Here is a 27476-nt window from a genome sequence, read left to right on the forward strand (position 1 = left end):
TTTTCACTGGTCCGTATCAGATTTGATCAAACATTTCAGACCCATAAATACCTCTACTGTGTTCTTTTTTCTTCTCAGCTTGTTCTGTGATTGATGATTTCGCACCCCAAAAAAGGTGAAACTATTCAGTATTTCGCAAGATTATCAAAAGCCAAGATTTGAGAAAAGTCTAAAAGAGTAAGTAAAATTCTGTGTAGAAGATCTATGCTGTTTCTCCTCGACAGTCCTGGATGAGCCCTTAGATCCCCAAGTTGGGAACCACTGTATTGGAGTACAAATCCAACAATAAATGTCACGGTTTGCTTGGTCATCAGCATTACTAGTGATCATTTCTCAAAATTCTTTGTGTTTATTATCATTGGAAAAGCCCAACAATCATCTCCAGATTATTTGTACTTTATTCAATATGGAGGCATTCTCTCAGAATTATGATGATATTTGATTTTGCCAACACTGCCCAGCAGGGTCAGTGCATAAAATAACCTGTAGCACTATGAAAACCTTGGAAAAGGAGTTGTGTTGAAAAACAACACAATGGCTGCACAAACTGTGGGCGTGTGCCAAATCAATTATTCAGTATCCAAATGAAAACCTTGGAAGGATGATTACTTTCAGCGGGAGAACACAAACCCGGCCTGTGGATGTGGATGATTGCGTTTTGGTTGCTATTTAAAGGCAACACATCATAACTGTGATTCCACGTTTTCCTGTTATGAAATATAATCCACTATGTCTCTGCTTAATTGCAGGTCATGGCAGTGTGGCAGACTGCATGTTACCCGATGCGTTAAGTAAACAGCGGAGGTGTCGATCTGCTTTGTTAGCTGCAGGGTCGCAAAGACTTTAAAGATTTGTGCAGTGTTTTGCTATTTCTTGTGGCTTAATATACTTCTACACATCTGTAAACACTAAACTGGTGCAGGCTGAGCACAGTCAGGTTTAACACAAGATCAGACTCACAACAATACAGAATGAGAGAAGTAGGAGAGAGTGACAGAGAGCAAAAGAGAATAACAGATATGCATTAGCAGCTGCAGGGGTGTTTGCACATGGGGAGCCAGTGATTGGTCTAAAATTAAACCTCACCATGGATGGTGGCACAAGATATGGGCATTTTATTCACACTCCAGACACACAGCGGAGCTCAACACCAGGGCATCTTCGGTAACAAAGGCTCTAGTTTCATCCCACTCCACAGGCAACCAGGAGCATCTGTTGTCTCTAAATAATCCCTGCTTCTTTAGAGGGAAGCTACTTCTTAAGTCCACAAATCACAGCCTGTTTGTTTCATGTGATCCAGCCGCATCCAGTGATGTATTGGAATTTTGATTTTCAGTCAAGAACGTTTTTACCATCAGTAAACTAACATAGTATTTCAGCTTTCATTTTTTTTCCCGTTCTGACACACAGACTCTGCTTCTTTACCATAGCAGTAACACATTGCACGTCATGCATTGAGACAGTGTGATACAACATGCTCAAAATGGCAGAATCTGGAGATGCAGAGGCTGCACGGGAAAGGCGTGAAGAAATGGGGCCTGTGGCCAATGCCAATCTAGATAAAGTAAACCCAGTTATCTCAGCTGAACAGCACTGTGGGAAAATTTTCTTACAGAGGTGAGCCGAGGTCGCTAGTTATCTAATTTGTTGTTCAACCAAGTAAGACAACAGTTGCCACAGCATAAGCTATTTTACTGTTGTCATTTCCCATAAAGAACATTTTACTTGGCTCATTAATGAGCTGAATTACAATTACAGTGGGTCAACTGTGAGAGAAGCTGTGCGACTCCCTCAGACACGGAAAAGAGCTGCTGTGTGTCGGGAAAAACAAAGGCTGCCTCTCACCAAATCGGGGATGTAAACAGTCACAAGAAGTCATGCCTATCTGAGCAACTTAACAAAAAATGCGTGACAATGGTCCACCATACTGCCTACAGGCAACACAACCCTGGAAAAGACAGGAGCACAGTAGGTATCAGGGTGAAGTTTTTTGCCCTTGTGAACAGCCACTACAAATGATCATAATTAGAGAGTATGTGTTCTTGAATCTCTGCATCTCCATGGTTTAATATGCCTACGTGGGGTTCTGTGACATGAAAACTGTGATAAACACCCTGCTGAGTGACATATTTCTGAAATGAAGTCTCTCGAGGACAAAGAACATATTGAAAAAGATAATTAAAAACTCTGTTTTATCTTTTATTCAGAGAGAGGGGGAAAAAAGTCTTTCAAAAAGGTATGCATTCATAGGTTTTCTCTCGCTGTCCTCCAAAAAAGGATGGCTTATTCATAAAGTATTGTGCAGTTAAACACCGACAATTTCACGCAAGGACATCACCATGAAAAGCTTGGGAAGAGCAAAGCTCCAGTCACTCTTTTATATCTGCTGATGGATATCCATAGAAAAAAAAACCAATGAAATGTGTCTTCATTAAAAACACACAGAAACTACGTACACCTTTGGGAATTTGTAACAAATCCAAAACCTGCCAAGAAATGGACAAAATCTGGACGATTCTCGAGCTAAATGCAAATGCTACTGTATTTGACTCTATAAACATGATGTGTTCTGTACCCGTGCAATCTGTTGACAATGAATCATGGCTGCTAAATATATAGTTCCCCCTCGCTTTATACACAGCTATGACAAACTGAAGCAGGCAGGGAATAGGAGAGTCAACAACTATCTGACTAACATTCCCTTATGGTCTGATAGAATACACAAGCAGCCAATTTCCCTCTGCTCCCTTGTTTTCCCTGCCTGCTGGCGATACAGCCCTCCCCAGATGTTATTTTTAGAAAAGCCCTAAACAGTAGGGGAGGCAAGAGCACTGCACTACTGTCACACTGAACAGGTGTTGTGCAGGACTAGTTAGAGAACTGGAGACTGTCCTCAAAAGTTTGTGAGGGAGGGCGGACAGAGCTCAGCAGTGTGTTGTACACAGACAGGACACAATAACAGAAATACCTGTGAAATACAATGCAATAAACTAGAAATGCTATACATACCATCTTTGCATTTTCTGAAGCTTACAATAGTTACTGTTTCCAAAGACTGTGTCAAGAATTGGTGAGTCGACTCTGTGGTCATTGTTGAGGACTTTTGCATCATACTGTTCATTTTAGTGTTAAAAGATTAATTGAATTATTGATTAGTTGACATTCAGAAAATTACCATTGATTACCATCTACAGCATATTGGACAATAGGAGGTAATGCTGCAAATTAATTAACATTGGATTTACATATTTTCATCAATGTGAAGTATCTTAATTTGCCTAGTTTTTAATTAGCTAGATTTGCTAAAACAGACTGATCTGGTGGTCTATTAGGATATAAAATTACATATACTGTGATAAGATAATTTTATCCATAAATGCCTCTAATAATCATTTAAAGTTGATCAAATAACAAGAACTAGAGTCTACAGCCATGCTAGCACCTCTGTGGGGCTGTAACTAGGCCCAGTGCTGTTTCAAGCTGAATGCTAACACCAGCAACATGCTCGCAATAACTATGCTAACATGCTGATGTTTAGCATGTAATGTTCATCTTAATTTAGCATGTTAGCATGCTGATATCTGCCCTTAACACAAAGTACAGATGAGGCTGATGGGAAGGTAACCAGTTTTGCAGGTATTTGGTCATAAACCAAAGTATTTTACAAATGAAATAAAACATGTGGAGCTGATGATGGTGCTAGATGAAAAGTTGAGGGATCCTCTGGAGACCAAGAATGTCTAAACTTAAAATCACGGCAATCCATCCCATAGTTGTTAAGATATTTCAGTGGTGAATTAAACCACAGCCTGACACTGCCATCCTTAGGGCTTTTTACAATGTGCAGATGTGCAGCTTTTTGCTCAGTGATATTATTATAAACATGTTATACATGTGTTAAATAGTATTTGTGTTTGTTTTTGAGACAAGATGAGAACTTTAAATAGGACACGGGCTTAGACAATTTGCAAGGCCGTATTTTGCTTAGTTTTCTATTTTTTTGACTAATTACTTAAAAGGTCCACTTTGTAAGGAAGTTTATTTTTGAGTCTTATTCCCAACTCATCAAATAATCATGTTTTGGGATGGCAGCCAACCCGACCTACAATCAAAAAGTCTCAGTGTTTGACAAGTTGGGAATGAGACTTGCATACAAGTTGGACCTTTAAATCAGTTAAAATAAAATTGATTTATTAGTTGCACTTCTTATTTTGTCAAGCTCATTGTATGTAAAACTGCAGCTATGTATCAGACACTTTGGCTGATACATTTCCTCATACAGAATGACAGCACATCATTATGGGAATTCTGGACATCAATGCACATAAAGTTTTGGCTTTAACATCTCTTGGCATTAAACTCATTGAACAACATCAAAAGCCCCCTGGCACTGTTCATAATAGCCTTTGAAGGACAAATTTTCAAATCAGAATAAACTTGCTAGCTAGTTAAATCAGAAATTCAATATGAATGTCAGGTAAAGAGATAATAAGGCTGTTTCACAACACAAAATAATATTGCTTTGCCATTTGCTTTTCTGCCTCGACAGCAAAATGTGTTGTGACAGGCTGACGAGATGGGGAGGAGGACAAAGCAAGGGTCAGAAAATGGATATCAAAGGCTGCGATGTCTACATCTGGTTGGGTAACGGATGGGTCGTTCCGTGTTCATGCAGCTACAAGAATTTGCATTTAGTAACTGTTGTTCGTAGGAACACAAGTATAACATAGTTAAAAGAAATACTGTCAATGCTCTTATCCTGACAAGTAGGCGCCGTGTTGGATGAAGAGGGATACAGAGAGTGGTTACTTTTGACCTGAAGTCAAGAGTCTGTAAAAAAACACTGATCAGCCAGTATATGCAGTGAAATGCTTACTCAAATACAACAGGGGTAAAAAGTGCCGATGATCACAGTGACAAACTCTGGTTTTAAAGCTAAGCTAGTGTTATCTCAGCACCAAGTCGTTAGGTGGACAAGACAACTTCATAGAAGTACTGCAGCAATGAACAGTATGAAAAATGCTTTCAACACTAAAGAATGTAAATATTTTCTCACCCAAAATAAAAGTATTGACCTAAAAATCAGCCTAATATTGGACCTTTAATGACATGCAACATGCAAATGGTTTATCTCATTTATACTTTTTTAGCCTTCAGAAAAATTGAAAAAGGAACATGATTTATTTATATATTTATAGGCTGACTGCTAAAGGAGAGGGGCCACCATGATAAGACAGAGAGGAGCTATTACAGTCTTAAATGACCAGATCACATTTGATAAAGCTTGGCTGTTCTTCTTAAGACTTTTTAATACTTTTAATGTCTCTTACCAGCAGAAAAGTAATTACACTTATGGATCATCTAATTACTTCTCTCACTGTAAGTTGCCTGAAGGGCAATGTATCATACCAGCAGCAGCAAATGTCCACTTTCTGTCAACAGTCCCATTGTCTCAGAAGACTTATGAACACCACATAATAGAGGGGAAGTGCCAACAGCACTGTATTAAGAAACAAGCCATTATTGCTGTGTAACTTTACTATAGTGCTAGCATAAGCTGTAGTCTTTCCATTGTAATGAATATACAGTACATGGGTCTAGTGGAGCTGTCAACTTAACACAGAGAACACAGTGTGACAGGCAACATCCCTTTGCCAACACTCTCAGTACCACTCAGCTCTATATTACACTGCCAGCCTCCATGGACCAACCTATACACCACTCAGCTTTTATGGGAAACTTTGCTGAACTGCAGTTTCGTGTGTGTGTATGTGTGTGCGTACGTCCATGCTGGAACAGGAGGCACTGGATCTGCCCTGTCCTCTCATTAACACTCTCCCCATGGCGGCTAATCACACTCCTGTTGTGTCGCTGGTTATGTTGCCTAAACTCTTTACACTGCGAGATGATTGTCTTTCCACATTCTCAATATTTAAAGCTGGACACTCTTCGCTATTGAGGTTTGTCAATGCTAACACACTCTGATTTTAATTAATATTCCAACAGCGTGTACACGACTGTTTCCATAGTGACGAACCTGGTGCAGACTTAAAAGGGAAAAGGTGTTATTAAAAAATAAGAGTGGCAAACCTGTCTGCATTATACAGTAGTAATCTCAGCTTGTGGTAAAATCGTATTGTTCTGGATGAAAAGGAAAAGCACTTAAGCTGCCTCACTGTAATCATAATGATACATTAACAATAACGAGTTGTGCTGCTGAGGTTAACTTAAGTATTAAGTAACATTACCTGGTCACCATACAAGTTGTTTCCCTTACATTTATATTATTAATATGATACTCTTATTGTATAAATAATGTCTTGAAACTGAGTTGTTGCTTTTAAATGATGACTGTGTAGTGCACAAGACACTGCACAAGTTTCTGTTATGTGTTGCTCTTGTTACTGTGTTCACAAGTATAGAGCCAATTAGGCGATGAAATGGTGTACAGAAAATAATTCAGCAGGAATATGAAGTGATTATTTGTTCAGATCATTTATCAAGCAACAATGACAAACTCTTACCTGTTTTCAGCTTCTCAAATGTAAAGATTTGCAGTTTTTCTTTGTTACATTACCTGGTAGAGTTAACACAGGCTAACAGTCATATTTAACAGGCAAAATGTTTACCATTATCCTCATCTTAGTGTTAGCGTGTTAGCAAGCTAATTAGCACTAAACAGTTACTAACAGCTGATGGGAATGTCGTTAAGTTTTGCAGGTATTTGGTCATAAACCAAAGTACATGTACTTTGACCTGAAGATGGCAGTGGATGAAAAGTTAGTTATCAACAATTATTACAATTCCTCCTAATGGGGGTATGAATGTCTGTTGCACATTTCAAGACAATCCATCCAGTAGTTGAGATATTTCAGTCTAGACCAAAGTGACAGACTAACTGACTGACTTGCCAATGTTTCCCACACAAAGACTTTACTTGGACGGGCCGGCCTGACTAGTGGACAATCTGCCCTCGCTCAAGCCCTCATGTCTACTTAGAATCGCACATGCTCTGTAGAGAAACACAGAGAGAGAGAGAATGCTATCATTAACTTGACAGAGAATTTCAACTAGCATATGAACATATGAAAAGACAAACACTACCCAAATACAGACTTAGTGACCATAAACTTGCTATTGAAACTGGTCCCCATAAGAAAAATGGCTAGAAAAAAAAGAAGAGAGTCTGTATGAAACAGGAGAAGTTGAAATAGAAATGTATTTTCTCACTAGTTGCCCCAAATACAAAGAAATTAGAGAAAATGTCTTCCCCAAATTTAATTAAAAAAAATCCCAGACTTTCTTACCCTCCCAAAAGACGGAATCATTCAAAGCTTTCTGGGAGAAGATAGCACTACAATAGAACTGGCAGGAGAAAATGTTACTACATGTCACAACGCAAGATATATTTCAATGCAAGATAAATATATGAATTTGGTTTCTTTACTTTTTTCTTTTTACATATTTGATTGATTATATTGTGTATATGTGACTTTTTGCTTTGGAAACAGGTTTAATCCATCATGCCAATAAAGCAAATTAAATTGAAATCTCATTAACACACAGTAAAGTGTATGGTTAAAGCACAAGATCCACAGTTAAAACAGCTAAACACAGGATATCCTTCTTGAGATCCTGTCCTCCTCCCTCCTCCTCCTGTCTGTCACATGCATTCAGATGCTTGCCTCACTAATCACACTGTGATTCCTCCAGCGTTTGGCGTTAAGGTTATTGCACTTTGTGCAATATATCTTTGCAAGTCAAAGTTAAGAGTGGGAGGGTGTGTGTGTGTGTTGGAGAAGTAAAGGGGGACATGATGAATGGTATGGCTGAAGCCTAATGCTGCATTGGCTGGATCGATGGCGATGATACATATACATAATGTACACTCGCTGTAGCTTCCACAACAACTCTCTGATTCATCTTTACAATGACAGTAATGCAACACTGACTCAACTCATGTATGATGATATGCAGAAGAGCCAGCGTCCATTCATTATTATTATATAATCACCCTTAATGACACAAACTTTCAATTGCCTCAAGAGAAAACTTGGTAGAAAACAGTTTGAAGAAAACGAGCAGGGTTGGCATGAGAACACTTGTGTCGTCCACCTTTGTGACACAAAATTGCATCTTTATCGGTTTAAGTCGCCCTTTGGAGCCCTGGTACTCTCCATCTCAGCTGCAACACTAACCTCTCAGGTTACAGCTCCAATCAATAGCAAGAGAAGTGATGAGCTCAGCTATGAGAAACACAAACTCTGCATTATCAGATCTTCTTATTGAGCCAAAAGCTAAGGGTCCTGTTCAGGAGTCAAGATTTGAACCGGCAGTATGGGCCAAATGAACTGGATGCAGGCAGGGGATACCGGTGTAACAGTCATATTTACACATATTTGTAAATAATAACAGTTGCATTAAATCAGTTTTTGGAGAGTAACTAAGTGCATTAACTTTTTCTTAACAGTGGCTACTTTAGTAGTAGATAATGGTGAATAAAGGAGCACGAGTGTACATCTTCACAAGTAACACTCAGCAAGTAAGTATATAAGCAAATTTCCCAAAAATGGTGACCTATTTCTTTAAGGCATCACTAACAATGTAATCAAATATGTAATAAAAACATTAGATCATTTTGCATAACGATAGCATGTACATTTGATACTTATGTACAGTTTACTGATAAATAATTAAGTACAATTTGAATGCTGAACTTCAAATTGTAATTGCGTTCTATATTATATTGCAGGAAAGTTCCTTATACTTAGGTAAGATATCTGAAAAGGATCTCCAACTACAGCATTAAATAACAGCAATCAGCAGAGTGAGTAATGTAAAATGCTCGTCAAAGTGCACCTCCCATCTAACCACAGTCTGTAATGGCAAACCAGAAACTGGAGTCTGTATCACTAACATAGACAGCTTGCTTTCCATTTACCCAGACAGGTCCACCGAGATCGAGAGGAAAAAATGAAGACAGCATCTCCTCAAATCCGTCTGCATGACTAAATCACACACAGGGGTGCAAGACTTGACAACTTGATGAACTGTCTCTCTCTTTAACAATAAAACATCATCTCACAACAGTCTCACAATACAGCAAGCTTAGAGGGAGAAGAAAAAAAGAATCTGTGAAATTTCCCTCAGAAGTTCACTTCCACTTAGACCATTGGCATTCAGGAGTTGATTCATGCATTTAAAACCACAGGGGAAAGTTTGACCATTGACCTCATTGCCATCTGTCATACTGGCACTTATCCTCCACAGACATTGACTAGTGCCAGTGCAGCCCCACCTTGACCAGTGTGCGCTAAGAGTTGTGTTTACTTTACAATTCATAACAGCCAGTATTTCCTTTCGACTGCCAACTGTAAAGGTTGGCCTTAAAATTTGGGTCAACTTGCTACTAAGTATTGTCAAAATACTTTAACATGAACTGATATTACAAAACTACTGAATAGAAATTAATTAAAAACAACCTGGGAGCTATTCCCATGTAATAATGTCATTATTATGTTATATTGTCATGAATCGTGTTTATAAAAGAAAACCTTAAAAGTCACACTGTATTCCATTGGCTACCACCAGTGCATATTTATATAACAACTGTGGACTATAGTTCCAGTAGGCACACATATCTGATATCACCTGGTTGGTGTTGTTCCTAGAACATCATTATTGATGATCCTCCAGGACCATCATTGAAACTGACCAGTCATGCTTTTGTAATGTAATAGCTTTGAAACTTGGGAAAAGGACAGGAAAAATATGCACATGGTAGCAGTAAGATTGTAATGTGTCAAATGTTATTAATGGGTGTATTTTAATCCAAACAATGTTTCCCTAAACCCAAGTATTTTTGTTGCCTAAACCTAAGTATTTAGTTCCTTAGTGTGTGAACTTAGTGTCAAAATAATGAGTGAGTGAACAGTATGATAATATGTTCCAAGTGGGTTACAAACCCCTAAGAGTCCTGTATGCACCCCCTCAGCCACGGAGGCTTGCTCCAAGTGGGGCTTCAACAGTGTTTCGTAAGTTGAAATGATGGTCACGCAGCAACATTAATTGTTTGAGGAACAACACCAAAACAGTGATATCAGTTACACCAGGGAACCACAATCTATTGATCACAAAAACCTGTATATCATAATATCAGGCTCAAAGAAATCACTACAATCGTCATATCATTTTCAAATGTATTTAGGGCTTCTTCAAACAAGAGTTTAATAAGTGAATTAGAATCTGCAGCACTGTTTAAAACTCAAGAAATTGAGATGCCAACACGGCAATTACATTTTGAGCCTCAGCAATAAAAACTAAGATGACTAACTGTGCTCCTGCTCCTAATATAAAATAAAGTGTCTTTCATAGTCACTGAGCCAAATTTAAATACACTAAATGACTATTATAAAACATAACACAGAAGGAACAACCCTATATAATTTCACCTATGGTAGTCAATACTGTAGAGTATAAGATTTCTCAATCATTGCAAAACTAATTAACCAAACAAACATAATTTAGCCTAATGCTTGACTGAAGTATTTTAGCTGCAGTGTGGATTAATGAGTGCCCGATCATACTGAAGTTGAGGCCTTCCACTGTGCCCAGAGGACAGAAAGATCAGCTGATAAGGACAATAGAGAATGGAACAAGTTGCTCTCACAACACATCAACTCAGATGACATTTAACCCAGTTGTGCCTCGCAAAAACACATTTGTGTTTTGTTTGGTCAAGCCAGACACTCTTTTATTGCTTGGTAATTTAATGTGAGCAGGATGATCTTTTATAGAATTAATCTTTGATCATTTGCAGCCCACATTATGTAACTCAATTGAACTAGTATATGAAAACCTATGCTTCACTAACTAGTCTTTGTTGGTGTGTCGTGTCTCGAAAAGACCTTGAAAGAGAGCCTTGCCTCTGTTGCTCAAAAGTTCAATGTTTTTCACAATGAGAAATGACATCACAATGTGATCCCTGACCTCCTGCTGCAGAGTGACACAATCATCTGCACAGTTGATCTAATGTCTCTTCACATTAGCTTCCCACGGACTAGATTATAAAAAGATTCTTCTAATATCAGTCAACAAATGAAAAAAGCTTCTTTCTCCATGATGATAACCAGAGCCCACAGAGCCAAGAAAAGTCCATTAGCTTAGAAAGTCTGAAGAAAAAAGTATGATGAGAAAGTTTGCAAGCTGTAAACCCAAATCCAACCTTCAAAAGATCCCTTTAGAAAACTCCAGTTGACGTCATATCCATGCTCCTCTCAAGTCTATGGTTTCAGTTTTTGGATTTATTTTGTAGGAAAATTACTACCGCAGGTGTGGAGTCCTTGAATATGAGGGCTGCAATCTTTCCAGAGGTTGTGTTCTCTTTTTAGCTGGAGTGATGAAGATACTAAAGATGCAGTTGAGTCACTCAGGAGGACGTCTTAATTACCTTCCTTTAAACGTCAACTGTACTCAGCATTTGGGCTCATCCTCTGGCCTCTTTGAAACATCTGCTGTTGAAAATACCTTTCACTGATCTCAGAATGGCAATCACAACATGTATAGCGCTACTCAGCTTACTGGCCACATGTCTAATTTAAATCCTTTCAGGCCTATCACCCTGTTATATGTCTTGTCATCTGTTCCAGTCAGTTCTCCTTCCTTGTCATGCAGACATAAATTTGTTGCTACTAAGCTTAGCCAGCCTCTGGGTCCCTATTTTAATATGAATTTGTTTTCATCTCTAAACTGACCTCTAGTTTTCCTCACAGGAGACGCATCATCCTGTTCGTGGGACAGGCTGTCAACATTTTGGGGACAAAGTCCTTGGAGAAAGATACAGTGTCAGTGTGATCATTGATACTGTTGACTCTTAAAAACACAGTCCTGTTTGTGTGGACAAAGCATCCTTGAAAAGTCAAAGAGCAGTCATTAGTTCAGACCCTGAACAAGGTTCTCTAAGCAGGTGTATGGTGCTGTGGTCTGGTGATCCCATTGGGACTCCTGCCACTTATGTTCCTTTGACAGAGTCATAACAGATCCCAGGAGAGTCACATAATGGCATGCAGAGCAAGTGACATGCTGAGACAAACTGCTCAAGGACTTTTTGGAAATTAAGGTGATTAAAATCACCTATTACAGTGCTGAGAGCATCAGCAGATTGCACTTTCTGAATCATCCTGATAATTGCAGCAGAGCTGGTGTCAGCCTTAGGCTGAACGTGAACAGTGACAAATAAGTGAACACCCTGGGGGATGGAGAGAACTTAGAGGTGCAGAGAGGAGTTCAATGTCAAGAGGACAAATGTGCACTAGTGAATCATCTGCCATTAATATATGGGCACACAGTCCATTTATGTGATCTTATGGCCACTTTAACAGCATGTCCAGAATTAAATTCATGCTAGAGCAGTAAATCTGAGGGGACACAAGATAATCAACGGGATAAGAAGCAAATCTCTTTTAAATTTCAGAAGCTTCATTAAACTTTGATTTTATTCTTGTTATTTACTGGAATTTTACCTGAAGTTTTGCCTAATCAAGTCTCCAAAATTACCTAAAATAATAACTTTTTGGCTGATTTAGTCAAAACCCATACACACATGCCACCATTGTTTAGGGTTTTCCCTAGCATTATGCTTGGATGCAGCACCCAAGCCATTTTGCACCTAAGCCAAATGAATAAAATCAATGTGGAGAGGAACAAATTTAACGAAATGGCCTTTTCCAGATCTAATGGTTAAAGTTAGTTCCCGGCAGACTTCTTAAGCAAGTTTTTTCTAGCTCTTACAACTTTTTGTACACTGATATGGTAATAATGTTGGTCCACAATGCATATGATTTATTGACAAAAGTCCCCAAACCTCACCTCTGAATAGATGCACTTGAGTCCTCTACAAACCGAGGAATAACACTGTTGATGGTGGGCCTTTCAGTAAGTGGATATTGCTATACTTCAAGAGCCAAAACAGTTCAGAATCATTGTCTTACAGCAAATGGAAAATCTGATCAATAATATATTGCTCAATACTTATATGCTGCAGCACAGAGCTGTGACCTTTCACATTTTTGTTCAAGATAGTCAATTGTAAGACTTGGTTAAAGAAAACACTGATAGTAAAGTGCGCCCTAAAAAAAATACACAAGATGACTTTTAAAAGTGGACTTCTTCATTTGTTACCAAGTCTTCCCTCTCCGTGACAGATTTTATACGCATAATCCAATTTCCAATCAAATGGCACATTAGATCATAATCACCATCATACATGTGTCTATCCCCTATGGAAACAGAGGAATTACCTTTCAGAATATCCAGTCTTTCTAGTTTCTGCACAGAATTCTAAAAATAAAATCAGATGAGAAAAAGTACATTACAAGCACAAACACTGTATCTGTTCATCCAGTGTAGTCTCTCAGGACATCCAGGGAAGAGTCATAAGCTGCTGATTAGAGCAAACCATATGATTGGAGGATGATCTGCAGGAGCATGCTGTGCTGTAGCTGTGCCGTAGCATGTGTTTTCAATGCCTGCAGCAGGTGTTGTAATTCTGTGTTAACAGTAGATACCTGAAATCTCTCTATTAAGTTGTCTATATTTTTGCCGCCTTGCAGGAAAGCCGCAGGAGTTTCAATTCAGTCTTTGCAAATCTATTCATCTCAGTGCAACTGCCAGCTAAACACATACCCCAGATAGCTGTGAGATGTTAACAATAGTATCTACACAGAGGATGTCAAACAGCCTTCACAAAACAATTATAGATGTCATAATTCGTCATGTTGAAGCTGTGATTTTCCCATGCAGCCGAAAGCAAAACTACATCTCTACTTTTGTCTCTTTTCTATGCATTGGTCCCTCGTCAGGTTAAAACTCCCCATTCCAACTGACCACACATGTCACGCATTCCTGATGAATCTGTAAAGGGCTGTCCCACTGTGAAATCAAAAAGGGCTTGAGGGCTAATCAAACACACATCTGAAAGCAGCATCTTGGGTTTTTAGGAAATTGTGATATATTTTGACATTTTACAAACCAAACTGTTTATTGATTAATGGAGAAAATAGCGGTCAGATTAATTGAAAATAGATATAATTATTAATTGCAGCCCTAAACCACATATTACAGCCTTAATTCAGCAGATGAATCTGCCTCAGGTGTCATCACATGACTTGAATGGTGAACTTTGGTCCTGTGTTAGCAAGTGATTGTACATTAGTAGGAGATCCCGAGCCCTGACTTAAGTCTCAGACACTGAATGTGAATAGGCCTTTCTACTCAGAAAGTGAGCAACAAACCCTTGGTTTTAAACCACAGATTAAATATGAGATTCACACTTACTAAATGGACAAATGCCTGTGCCCCGATAATATGAACTTACAAAGTGCTGTCTCATTCCTCACAAAGCATTTGGAGCCCAGACATTTACTCAAGTGAGTGATGATCAGACAGGTGTCATCAAGCTTGTTTTTCCTGGGTAAGTGTGGACAGGGCCACTTGTCCTTTCAGTGTTCAGCCTGTCACACATTGCAGTGCCCAGTACCTCACTCACTACCTCCATGCCCACCCTCGTCTACAACATCATCTTCTCACTTCCACTACCTGACTCCACGTCTAGTTAGTCTCATTATATTCCCCTGAGTGGGGCAGTAGCCTGCAGACACAAGCCGCCCCCGCGGTCCACTCTGCCGCTGGGAGAGAGAGGCACAGGGACTGTTAATGAACCCGCCTGCCATCCGTGGCGTTTCAAGAGCAGCAGAGCATGCATCTGATTAATCTTTGTCCTAATTAGATCGAACAATTAACCTACCTGCCACCGAGCTCTGGAGCCTGATGACTCTGCATGAGCTGCAAAAACACTGTACATTAAACCAGAGTAGGGTGAGAGTGTGCCCTCACTCTGCAACTTTGTGTTTCCAGAACAACCAATTAATGTTACCTAATAGCGCAAAGCATTCTGTGTGATATTTCGTCGGATTGTGTGGCCGAGAGCTCAGATCCGTTTCTGCTTTTCATTTCAATAGTGCTACATTTCTCCACTTTTAATTCAAAGTCAGAGGAGGCACTGATGGGTCTCATAATAAATTATGTGTGAGAGGCAAAGCAGAAAGGGAGGGGGGATCCAATCTTCATTAACATGGAGATATTCCCTGATGTGAAAAGCCTTGAGGACATACTTGTTCACGGACTGGCTGGACAGTTTGAGCATGCACTGCCTGCTGATCTGAAATATTTGGCATGCCTCAGTTGTTGCATGCAGCGTGTCCTCACAACACAACTGGACAAGCAAAGTGCAACCACTGAGGACATGAACTTACTTCATTTTTATGAGTGAAAATCAGTTCAGAAATAGGAAATCAGGCAGGGAAGCAAGCATAGAGACCCTCAGTGCTATGATTACACTGTCCGGGAAGTGTTCCTCTAAGTATTGCATAATGTACTTGGCACCATCTCCCTATTTCATACTCAAAAACTGACACGTACTGCATGAATCCTAAGTTTTATGACATGTACAAGTTCTGTGGAAAAAAGGTGGGTCTGGTCATTTGCAGACAGAGGTTCTTTGTATTTCCTCACAGCTTTAGTTAAGAAGAACATTGGATGAGTATACCTTTATTTCTATTCACTGATTCTATTGTTATTATTACCCACTTGCAGTAGCCTGACTCACACCACAGCCACTGTAAAACTGAGTTCAATGATTTTAAAACACAATGTCATCAGGCTATTTCAGTTGACAACTACAGCTGAATATGTTTGAGTTGTCGCAAACTTTGCTAATAATCTCGTCGTTTAATGTCATATACCTATTTGTATGCGAGTGACATCGGAGAGATTAAAAAATATAGCTGTATTTCAAATAATTCAACTTTTGTATGTCACGTTGCCCAAGTGCTTTGAACACAGACAGGGGGTGCGGAAATAACCGCACCAAAAACTAACTTAAAGTTGAAATAATATCAGAATAAGCGACACTTAATAGAATAGAACTTGGCCGAATTGGAGAGTGACACATAATGTTTGTTTCTAGGTCTTAACCTTTGCTCTACCAGATAAGAAAATTTTCGAAAGAACGACGACATCTTAACTGACTGCTTTTTTAAAGAGAGTTCGGCTCTACGCTCTGCAGGAAGGCATGCGTTGGAGGTTTGGCTTCCCTGTGAAGCTGACATCTTCCCCCAAACTATCAGCCAACCGTGACTTAACTTTAGACTGACCTGTTTTGGAGTGGACGGTGTGACTGTCGTGTGTTGTCCCAGCCTGGTTCTGTTGTATTTGGACAGTATCCTGTCCGGGTCCAGGTTCGGGCCACAGTCTCTGAGCTATAACGTCTCTGACAACTCTCGCGCCGCTGCCCGTAACAGATAATATGTAGTCCATAGTGTTAGTGGTGCAAAACTAAGCTAGGTTAGCTTAAAACAAAGCTTTCAAAGTGTGCTAAAGCCCGCTGTCATTGCACAAAACGCAATGTTAGCAAAACGTAACGGCTGAAACTCGTGGTGTGAAAACCGTCAACCACTATGTGTGCTGTGTACATTCCGAAACAGGAACTCTTGGAAATACGTCAACAAGTGCAACTGTTTTGTTTTTGCCCCTAGCGGAGTCAAGCTGCGCCACGCAGTTGGGCAATTGACTGACTCCGTTTACAACAGCCTACTGCCCTACTGGCGCATATATATGTATATGTGTACATATATATATATATATATATATATATATATATATATATATATACATATATATACATATATATATATATATATATATATATATATATATATATATATATATATATATATATATATATATGTGTATATATATATATATATATATATATATATATATATATATATATATATATATATATATATATATATATATATATATATATATATATATATATATATATATATATATATATATATATATATATATATATATATATAGAGACTTTTTCGTAATCTGGTGGTTATTTAAAGCATTTTAAGTTGATATATATATATATATATATATATATATATATATATATATATATATATATATATATATATATATATATATAGAGAGAGAGAGAGACTTTGTCGTAATCTGGTGGTTATTTAAAGCATTTTAAGTTGATATATATATATATATATATATATATATATATATATATATATATATATATATATATATATATATATATATATATGAACGTGGCTGACAATACACGTATATTTAAAATACAGTCTCCGCTTGATTTAATACTCAAGAACCAAAACTGGAGAATAGTTCGGTTTAAAGACCCAATTAGTGGAACTAACCTCTACTGCTCATTTTGATGGGGACCTTATAAACAGAAACCTTTTCACTGAATTCAAGAAAAGGGACAACAGCTGTGTTTAACACATAAAATTACAAAGTATGTGGAAGACAACATTTTCACAAGGTAATTTATGTTTATGTTTAATTGCATGACACATTTTTTTTATTTATTTAGTTTTACATTTAATTTGAAATGAATAATGAGCTGCAGACTCAACCTACTAAAAAGGTTATTAAAATTCAGGTCATGGGTAAAAACTGAACTTTGAAAAGTCTTTACAAATAAATAATTTAATAAATATATGCTTACAAATGCAACCCAGCTCGGCCCGCCCCAATTTGTTGCCAGGATATTTTCATAGCCTTTCAGCGTGGGACTTTATGACACCTGGAGAGAACGACATCCATCTGACACCCACCATAGCAACATTCTCATAAATTGAGACTTTCGCATTTGGAGCCAAGGCACTCCTCTGCGCCTATGTGCGACTCAAGGGGGCATAGTGAGACCTGTGACATATAAGTGTCTGCTGATCTGGTGAGGGATAGGAGGAGATGGCATTTTGCGGTGCGTAAATGAATGTGGAAAGTCAAAAACCAACAGGGCAGAACAGGGTGTAATAATTGGGCAGCAGACCGTGATGCATTATTCATTTTTAAGTGCAGTGCTGTGGTGAGACAGGAGTCAGGAGTGCGAAGAATTCCTGTAATGTTTGAGATGAATTAGAGACGTGATCAAAACAAGGTTTACATTTGTTCACTCATTCATATCAGAAAAGGCAAAGAGGGGAGTGTTTCTTTCAAGCTGCAATCTGACAGGGGAACTACCTGTGTTTCTCTCCTGGCATCTGTAGTAGGTGGGCCGAGGTTGGAACAGCTGTTATAATTGAGGACAGTGAACCAGTGTGATTTGAAACTGAGTCAGGGCCGTATTCAACACTGAATGTGCTCCATCTGCTGGTTGTACTGGGTAGTGTGTGCTTTGGTGTCCATCAGTTGCAAGTTTAGGTCAACAGGAGCAGCAATAATAATAGAAATATGGACCATCGTAATCATCATCTACATAGTCCGATGCAGTAGGTAGAGGCATGCACCTTTAAAGTTAGTCTGTGATCTGCCACCACAGATAAGATAAAGGAAGAGAAGAAGAAGGTGAAGGAGAAGGAGAAGCAGCATAGCAACCTGAGGTTTGCACAACCTGTGAAATTACATATCGGTGAAATGATCGGTTAACGGTATGGCCATGAGAAGTAGATAATTGTCGGCTATCAGTATCAGCTGAAAAAAACCCCATTATGCATCACTGATATACAGGAATATAAAAACAGGAAAAAGCAGCAATCTACCATTTTTAAAGACTTTTGTCAACAACTCTTAACTGATGTACAAGAAGACTGTTGATGGACTTGCAGTCAGTGAATTTTATTTGGCCCCCTGCTCCTGTCTGACCTTGGACAGGGCCCTGCTGGTAAACTTGGCACTTGGACAGTGGAGTTAGACAGGTCTCAGACTGGCCCAGTGCCACCCCACAGGGCCTTGTAGCTGCGTGATATACTGTGTTGCTGTACAGCTGCCTAGAGCGCTCATCAAATCATCCATAACATCCTCAGAGGGAGGCTGACCAGCCTCCTCCTCTCTCTGCGTTTCAACCTCATCGGTTGAGAGATATACTTTACAGCAGCACACAATAAAGCTGAATCTAGTTATTAAGGCCAATTTTCTCTGAGAACTGCTCCACTCTCTAATTAAGCTTTAGTGTGACCAAAGAGGGAAAATGAAAGAAATCCCTCTGTGCTCATCCAACAACATGAGCCTCATTGCATGGAAATTATGGGAGTTACTTTGGTCTACTTAAGCTAGCATGTTTGATGTATTGTCTGTTTTCTGTATTTAATAGGTGATTAAAAAACTCACGAGCCAGTTAACTGACATTCATTATGGAGTTATGTTCTTCTGATTTTTTGCAAATTACCCTGTTTGTTTATGGCTGATAGGTCATTATAGAGTCTGCCTTTGAGTATTTAGAGTACACTTTAATTTGTGCATATGTTTACAGTGAATGCACGATTTATACCTTCCTATTATTAATTTTCTAACATGATCAGATCAGCACTTGAGAGTGTAGTAATATACTAGTGAGGGAATCATTCTGTTTAATGACTTGAAAGTGGTACAAGAACCCATGTAAAAACCTCCTGGTGTCAGCAGCTGCCAGCAAAAGCCCTGAGAGGGTCTTCTGTGTGAGGCTTTGTCATCATCTGAGAGCAGGGCACTGGGGAGCGAGTGTTAATCTCAGCAGTTTCCTATTGAGAGCCAGGTAGGCTGCAGCCTAATCCTGAGAAGAGGAACGCTTTCATTACGGAACAACAAACATGAAAGCCACTGGGGAGCTGCCGCTTTTCCACTGTCAACGGATGGACGGAATACACAAGCACGGTTACGTAAGCCGAGCTGCAGCACGCTGGTGTGAACACCAGCTTGTGTGCACTGGAATGGCTGAATTAGCATGTGCACACACGCACGCACACTGTACACACATTTTCACACAATAACAATCTGCTCTTCCCTCCAAGAATTTTCCTGTTTACAGTGGAAATCACTATGACATAAACGCAGCAGGGAGTTCACTCATGCGACACAAATGCACCTGCTGGCAAACACAAACAAGCCTTACAGCAGTGTGTAGTTATTGGAAAGGCTCATTGAGGTATTTATGGCAAAAGCGATGGCCTGAGATATTTTCACAGATCTCATATGGCATTTCTAGGTAGAATCTCTGGAGCTGGAGTGTAAATACAGAACATACAGCAAGCACTGTCCCGCGTTTCACATGCGTTCTGCTCTATTATCCCGCAGCCTGTACAAGCCACGCAAATGAGATGACGACCAATAAAGACAGTTAGGTGCTTGCGGGAATGGGGCTGAGGCATCCAGACAATGGCGGCAATCACAGGTGTTTAACAGCCCTTGTCAGAAAATCCCTCCTTCTCAGAGGTGTTTTCATCGGGGAAGTGAGGCGTCGTCTCTCAAAAGCTGTCGACACTACAACAGATGAACATGTTGTTCACTCTGGCAGCAGGGCCCAAATATTCATAAGAGGGGAAACATGAATCAAATGTTGTGTGCTTCCTGTTAGGAACGTGACAATGCCAAGCTGAATCACCCGATCATCTGGATGAGCAGGGCAGTTTAATTACTCAACGCTTAGGTTATGTAAGCGTGACTGCTGCCACTCAGACCTTTTTACGTGAATATTGTACTCAAGCCTTCAGCATCTCCTGTCATGCAGCTTTGGTTAGCTACAGTTAAAGGGCTATACCAACAATTATGGAGTGTGTCCCACTGGTCATTATTTGATATAATCTGTGAGTCTCGGCCTTATCAATAAGCATACAAACAGAGATGATTAACACTATCTGAAAATTTTGAAAATAAATTGCCAGCTGTAGCCTCGTGGTAGATGGCAGGTTAAAGGAACAGTTCAACATTTTGGGAATTAATGTGATTTGCTTGAGATGAGAAGACCAGTATCATTCTCATATCTGTCCATCAAGTATGGAGCTCAAGCCAGGAAACTACTTCTTAAAACACAAATTTATGTTTTCAGTGTAACATAGTCGTCATAGTTTGTTATAACACTGACCATATGTCCAGTACTGTAAGTTTTTAGCTCATGAGTGCTATCTATCAGTAGGTAAATGCTGCTGGTAGCCAACTCTGCCCATTCATGAGATGTCCACGAAACTCATTAGCTTAGCACAACACTCAAATGTAGCAAGTTTATATCAATATATCCGCTGTGTCAACGCCACAATATGTTTTATTAGGCAGTTAATACATGTAACACATTGATGTAATGCATGTTACAGAGCTAAATTTTTCATTTAATGAGAAAGAGCACTGCAAACAAGCTAGCTAGCTGTTGTGCTAAAATAGTACTTCTCACCTAACTCTCGGAAAGAAAATGAATAAACATAATTCCCAAAATGTAGAACTATTTATTTAATCTAATGACATGAATATTATCCTCCCAGACCTTGATTAGGTAAATTCAATATATACACAAAACAGTACTTGTAGTGGTAGAGAACTTTATTCCTACAATATCTTTCTTTAAAAAAAAAGACTTCAGGATCACAGGGAGACTGGCAGCTACCAAGCATGAGGTGGGTACAGGAACCAAACATACACCAGTTACTGCAGGCTAACATACAAAAGAGAGTTAAACAAACAAGTGAGACCTTATGACTCACCTGATCTTTGGACTATTGGAGGAAATGGGATCAGATAGTGAAAACAAATGTAAACTTTGGAACAGTAGAATTGTTCTGGTGGCCTATTGGTTAAGAGGCATAATGTACCATATAACTGGCTTGATTCTGGCCTGGGACCTTTGTTCCAGGCCATACTCCTCTATCGACATGTTGCTCGTCTCCATCTCTGGTCTCCAACCATCCAATTAAGGTAATGCGCCAAAATAATCTTGGGCAAAACATACAAAAACTGCAAAGAAAGGGTTAAATCAAACATATCTGACAACTGAGCAACTACATCCACTGTGGATGACCATCAGGTTGGATTGAAAGCTTAGTAAGCAATAAGTATATTTAACCTTGTGTGGAGAATTTCTTTGTCAAGCTGCTATTTGTAAGGTCAATTATTAACCTTCAGGCTCACATTGAAAGGGGTTTGAGTGTTTAGAAAATTGGCATTTAACCATAATGGAGACATACAGTTACCCGACCACCACTGGGCCTTGGCCTATAGAAAGAGAGTGGGGGCAATCTTGGAACCCATCAGCTATCGTCTGCTGATGATTTAGCCTCTGAGGTCAGCGGCCAATGTTTTGGGGCTTCCAATGTAGTTAGCAGAAATCTTTATAATGAATAACAGATATCTGGGCCAAGAATTCCTCTTTCGTGAGCTGGTCAGATGATAGTCAATGGGTTTCAAGACGGCATTTCAGCCATTTTGTTCCGCCTCTTTTGTTTACCTGCTTGCAACCAAAGCCTTCCCAAATGGAAACCAGAAGCTTTTGATACCAAAATCCTGTCCCTACAGATTCTGCATTCATATGCAGATATCTGTCTATAGAAACTAGAGTAAAGGTAACCAATCACTTCCAAGGCATCCTCCTTAACGGCTACCAAAAAGCTTCTTTTGCTACAGGGTCACAGATATTGCATCAAAGGCTCAAGTACTGACACATCTACCACATTATCCTGCCATGAAAAAAAATAGGACCCAAGCAAAAAAAAAAACAATCACATCAGAGACACTGTCCTAATTTTAGAAGATAAGCCGCTTGTCACAGCCAATTGTGCTCTTTTATGCATCAGGGTTTTTCCCTCTAACTAATTCAGGAAACCCTGGCCAAGAGTTTCTCCTCACTTTAAGTCAGATTTGTGACCAGAGGAGCCAAATAAATCATCCAAAAAGTGGATCTTTTGTTGCTCTGAGAGTTTTATGTAAAGTGAATATAGAATAAAGACCAAATGAGCTTGCTGGATGAAAAAGTCTCCTTGCTGAGTTAATACATGATGTCAGAGTGTGGAAATAAGCCTCTGTATTCCAGCTTAATGCCGTCATGTTAAGACTCTGCAAGAGACAGTAAGTGAGGGGGTGAGGCTGAGGTGTTGTGGTGCCATCCAGTCTGACACTGACCCGCCGTCTCAACAATTCAACCCACTGTTATTGCCTGGGTTTCTCTCTCAGGACGCTTCTACAGGGTGGCTAGTTGTGATCGATGACCGGTGGCGTCAGAGCGGGCTATCTTTCACCGCCACTTCCACTGCCCCCGCTCACGGTCATCTATCCTCTGTGGATGTCTGCGCTGTCTGAGGCCGCCCCGAGAGGCTGGGTGGCCCCGACGACTGATGACCACTGGCTTAGCAGGAAGAACACATCCGTCTGCTAAGCGCAGGGCTCTCTTCCTCAGTCGTTTCACCGCCCTCTTCCTCCTTTATGAATGCATCTTATTCCCTGGCAAGTGTGCCGTTAATTTCAGGGGCAAGAACATGATGTTGGTGGATTCGAAAGAAAGAGAGGGCGAGGGAGGAAGGGAAGAGGAAAGGACATGCATCAGACATGCACCAGTGCTCTCTTCATACAGGGCAATTTATTAAAATAATAAAGCCCAGCCTTGCGCTGAAGGTTGAGCCCACAATAAACCTGACAGGGACACAGAAAGAGCGGCTGTGAGACTGAGGCATTGTCAGGCAAATAAACAAAACAAATGCTCTGTTATGTCAGTGTCCACTTTATTATCTGTGCCGAACTCTTGGAGAGGAGTTAATTGATTCCTTTTAAAGTCAGACAATGCCATATATTTCATCATTACCGTAAAAAGCCTCTCATGAGTCACTCAGCTACAACAGTAGCACAAAAGCACAAAGATTGCTCTACATAAGCCTCTTCACCTCGACTGGCATTACAATCAGGCAGCAAAGAGATACAGCAATGCACTATGGGAGGAAATTAGAGCCAAATGGACATCTTAAATCCAACACGGATGGCAAGAGGTTTTGCACGCTCTCAATCTGCTGTAAAACTGTCCTCACCCTGGACACTCTTCATTTATCACCTGATATCACCCATTCCACAAGTATACTCAATTGGATAATGAATCTCTCCCCCCAGGAGATGCACCAGATTAATAATTTGTTGGTTAAATTACGAGCTGGGGACATATTGCATCATTCCAAGTGTGAGACGTTAGCGTGGTTAAATGGATGCAACCTTTTGTAGTCCATAGGAGTGAATATGAATGAATTAGGACCCAATGAAGACATAATTACCTGTGAGAGGGGGGACTCATTAACAAGAGTCACACTGACTCTGTTAATGAAACACACTTGAGTCAAATATGGTGCCAAAATATTGTTACACAAGTTATACTGTAGCAATCCCTTTGGCTCAAAGATATTCAGCAAAAAATGTTTTGCTTTCCATCATACAATATATCTAATGCTCTTTTTTTTTTTTCGAACACCGAGCCATAAATCAATAGCTATTATTATGTAGTGCTGAGAAAGAACACAATGTTGGATTTTCTTCCAATCTCACAGAATAAGCATTATTACAACCTTTTATTACACAAGGGATCGCTGGGATGGCAAGAGCTGAGAGTTGGATTTTCTTTACCGACATTGACACAATTGTACCTTTCCAAGAATTTTTTTTCATATATTGGAGTCAATAAAGTCATTTTAACACACAGGAGGTAAGAAAGCAAACACTGCAACAAGCACATATGACAAACAAAGAGAGAAAATAGGAAAGTTGGAATGTTTTAAAGAAAGAAAAGTTGAACATTTGGTGATTATGCTTCTAGCAGATGAGAACATTGATTACACTCTCGTGTCTGTAAGCCTGCGCCGACTATGGACCAAGAGTAGGGATGCGATTAGCCTAGCTCTATAGTTAACGCACAGACATGAGAATGATGTTGTTCTTCTCAACTTACTCTCAAAAAGAAAGAACATAAACAAATTTCCCCAAATCTAAAGTTCCTTTAAGCTTTAGAGACAAAGATAAACCATAAAATGTATCCTCAACAGCCAATTAAGCTACTCAAATTCATGTTTTTCATATCATAGTAAAATTCATGTTCAGCCTCGATCGGCTTTTACTGCAAGTAGTCCTTCCCGTTTACATCCCAGCACTCGGTATATGAATGTGTATATGCTTGGACAGACAACATCTGTCAATCATGCCAAGGTGGCAGATTAATGCCCACAGGCTAGACATGATCATGTCTGACCAGAAGACTGATGTCATACTCGGTGCTCGACATAGAGACCGTCTGAGCACTGACTCCACACAGCCATTACCCAGCATCCTCCACACAGCACGAGTATGATCAATGTGTTGTCATTGTAATTCAATGATGTTTTGAGTCTCTACAAAAACGCAGCATAATAATAATTACAAAGTGCTGCAGAATTGAAGGCATAACCAGATTTTGGATGAGGCAATAGCAAAAACAAAGACAACACACTTAGTCTAAATAACCCACTGGAATTTAACAGGGCCAAATTGAATTATCCAATGACAAGAGCCATTTTTAAAGCCTGTTTTCATAACAAGTTTGTCCTTTAAGGCCTGTGTGCACTCCACACAGCTGTAACTCCATAATACTTTGTGTAGCCAGAGTGGAAAAAAGGAGGCATTCAGACCTGATGTATGTAGCTTCTGCTACTCCGCTTCTTTGTGACAGTTTTCCAGATCCTTGCCATCCAGTGAATGTCCAGAGCAATGACCCGTGTGGAGAAGACAGCGTAGTGCACTGGCCGGCTAAATCCTGTCCTCCAGCTATTCTTCCTCTTGGATAAACCGGTGCATAGCAAACGTGGCCCCGGAGCATGTACAATGCAAAGTCCTCCATATTCTAATGAGAGCTTGAGGATGATGATGAGGGGGGTGGTAAGGGGTCAAGGTGGATGTGGATGAGTCATATTCATGACTCGTTTCAAGCTCAACTCCAGCCCTTTTGGCTTGGATCCAACTTTCCCATCTTTTGTCATCAGACCCACTGATTAGATAAAACCTACAAGGACAAAGGAGGCTACAAAAACTAAACCCAAAAGCACTTAAGCATGTCTCTTTCACTACAGTGAGGCTTGCTCAGTAATGCCATGTATGTAAAAATATGTAAATGAAGGCGCTTGGAATAATATGAGTTTCTCTTTTTTCTTTTTATCAAGACTAAACATATTTTGATGGCCCTTTATGCTGAAATATTCAGTTGTGTTTTCTTTGTTAAAAATCTTAAAACAGCATTCTGACTGAACCCTTTAACCTCGTACTTCCAAATTCAAAAAAGTTTTATATATTAGAGTACTGCTGCCACACCAGAAAAAGAAAAATGGACCAGTATCATGTTTTTATGAAAAGCATATTGTTAAAAACAAAACGTTTTCACCTTCTAATAAGATATTTTCATTCTATTATGACATACAAACTACTCAAATAGAATACTTATCTTGTTATAATGTGACATTGACGTTATAATGTGATAACGGTATCATGTTGTAATTTAAAAATATATTGTTAAAATGTGAAATAGTTTATGTTATGACAATAAGTTATTTTGTTATAATATGTTATGCAGAAAATGCATTAACCTCTGGGATGAATAACTTGCATTTCCTGCTGAAACCACACAGGGCTTTGCCAGTCGAATGCTTTTAATGTGAAGTGGCAGCAGTAGCCAACAAATGTTTGATTCCCATTAGCGGTAACTTAAGTTAAATGAAAACACTGGATTAGATGCTGTATCATTTCCTGTTAATCTCTCAGACGTAGGTATGTAGGCAATTTGAATCTGGTGTGGGAAAAGTGGACCCAATAATAATGAAAACCACTGAACTTCTATTGGAGAAAAAACTATGCCTGAAATGTTGACTATAGGCATCTTCATTACATGGACATTTTGCATCCTTATTATATATCCAAGTTCAATGTAAAGGGTCAATTTAATACAAAGGTTTTCTATCATGTTTAGTCACTGTGTATAAATTAAATAACTTAAATTTATGCAAACTTACACAAACTCTGGTGTTTTCTTTTCCAATTATTACATATACACTTATGTGAAACTACATAAACATAATGTATTTATTCAAGAATGTTTTATTCAAGTATTATACATAAACAATTTTTCAAATTGGTTATTCTGCCCCCTCTAATGAATCACACATCATTTATTAAACACAGTTTAAATATGATCGAGAAACTTTGCATTAAATGTGAACCTTTACACTGAACTTATATAATAAAAAATAGATGGAATATGTAGTTGTAATAAAAATACTCAAAGTCAGAGTTTTGACATGACTATTGTTTTGAGTACACTTGGTAGATTTTTGCAGAGGGTTGAATTAGCATCTTACAGTCGTCCTCAGCGGATGTAAATTATTAGCTAGCTCGATCTTTCAACTGCATGTCATGGTCTTCCTCTGAGTGAGCAAACGATATCTCCTGAGGTAGACCATGAGATATTGTTGAAAGCCATGGCAAAAGCCAGTGAGAGTGAGTTATTTTTTGTACAAACTGCTTCCAAGATCACGAATGAACTTCTACACTGAGTTTTAATAATACTTCAGTTGGATGTCATCACTGATACTGAACATTTTCCAGCATGCAAACACTGTTAGGTTTGTTTCGCTAATAAATAA

The 27476-nt window shown here is 39.2% G+C and overlaps 1 protein-coding gene across 4 annotated transcripts in view; it reads right to left on the minus strand.

The window, feature by feature from the left end:
* The window catches only part of oxr1a (oxidation resistance 1a), a 166679-nt gene that overhangs the window by 51717 nt on the left and 87486 nt on the right, over positions 1-27476 (minus strand). For 2 of the 4 annotated variants that reach the window (XM_073484850.1, XM_073484849.1), the window contains exon 1: positions 16212-16508. The exons of the other annotated variants lie outside the window; for them this stretch is intronic. In XM_073484850.1, coding sequence (XP_073340951.1) covers positions 16212-16374 — 163 coding nt within the window. In that variant the 5' untranslated portion in view covers positions 16375-16508. Of the gene's footprint in view, positions 1-16211; positions 16509-27476 lie in introns of those variants that run through there. 4 annotated transcript variants of the gene reach the window in all.

Source organism: Pagrus major, chromosome 17 (genome assembly GCF_040436345.1).
Source record: "Pagrus major chromosome 17, Pma_NU_1.0".
Lineage (NCBI taxonomy): Eukaryota > Metazoa > Chordata > Actinopteri > Spariformes > Sparidae > Pagrus > Pagrus major.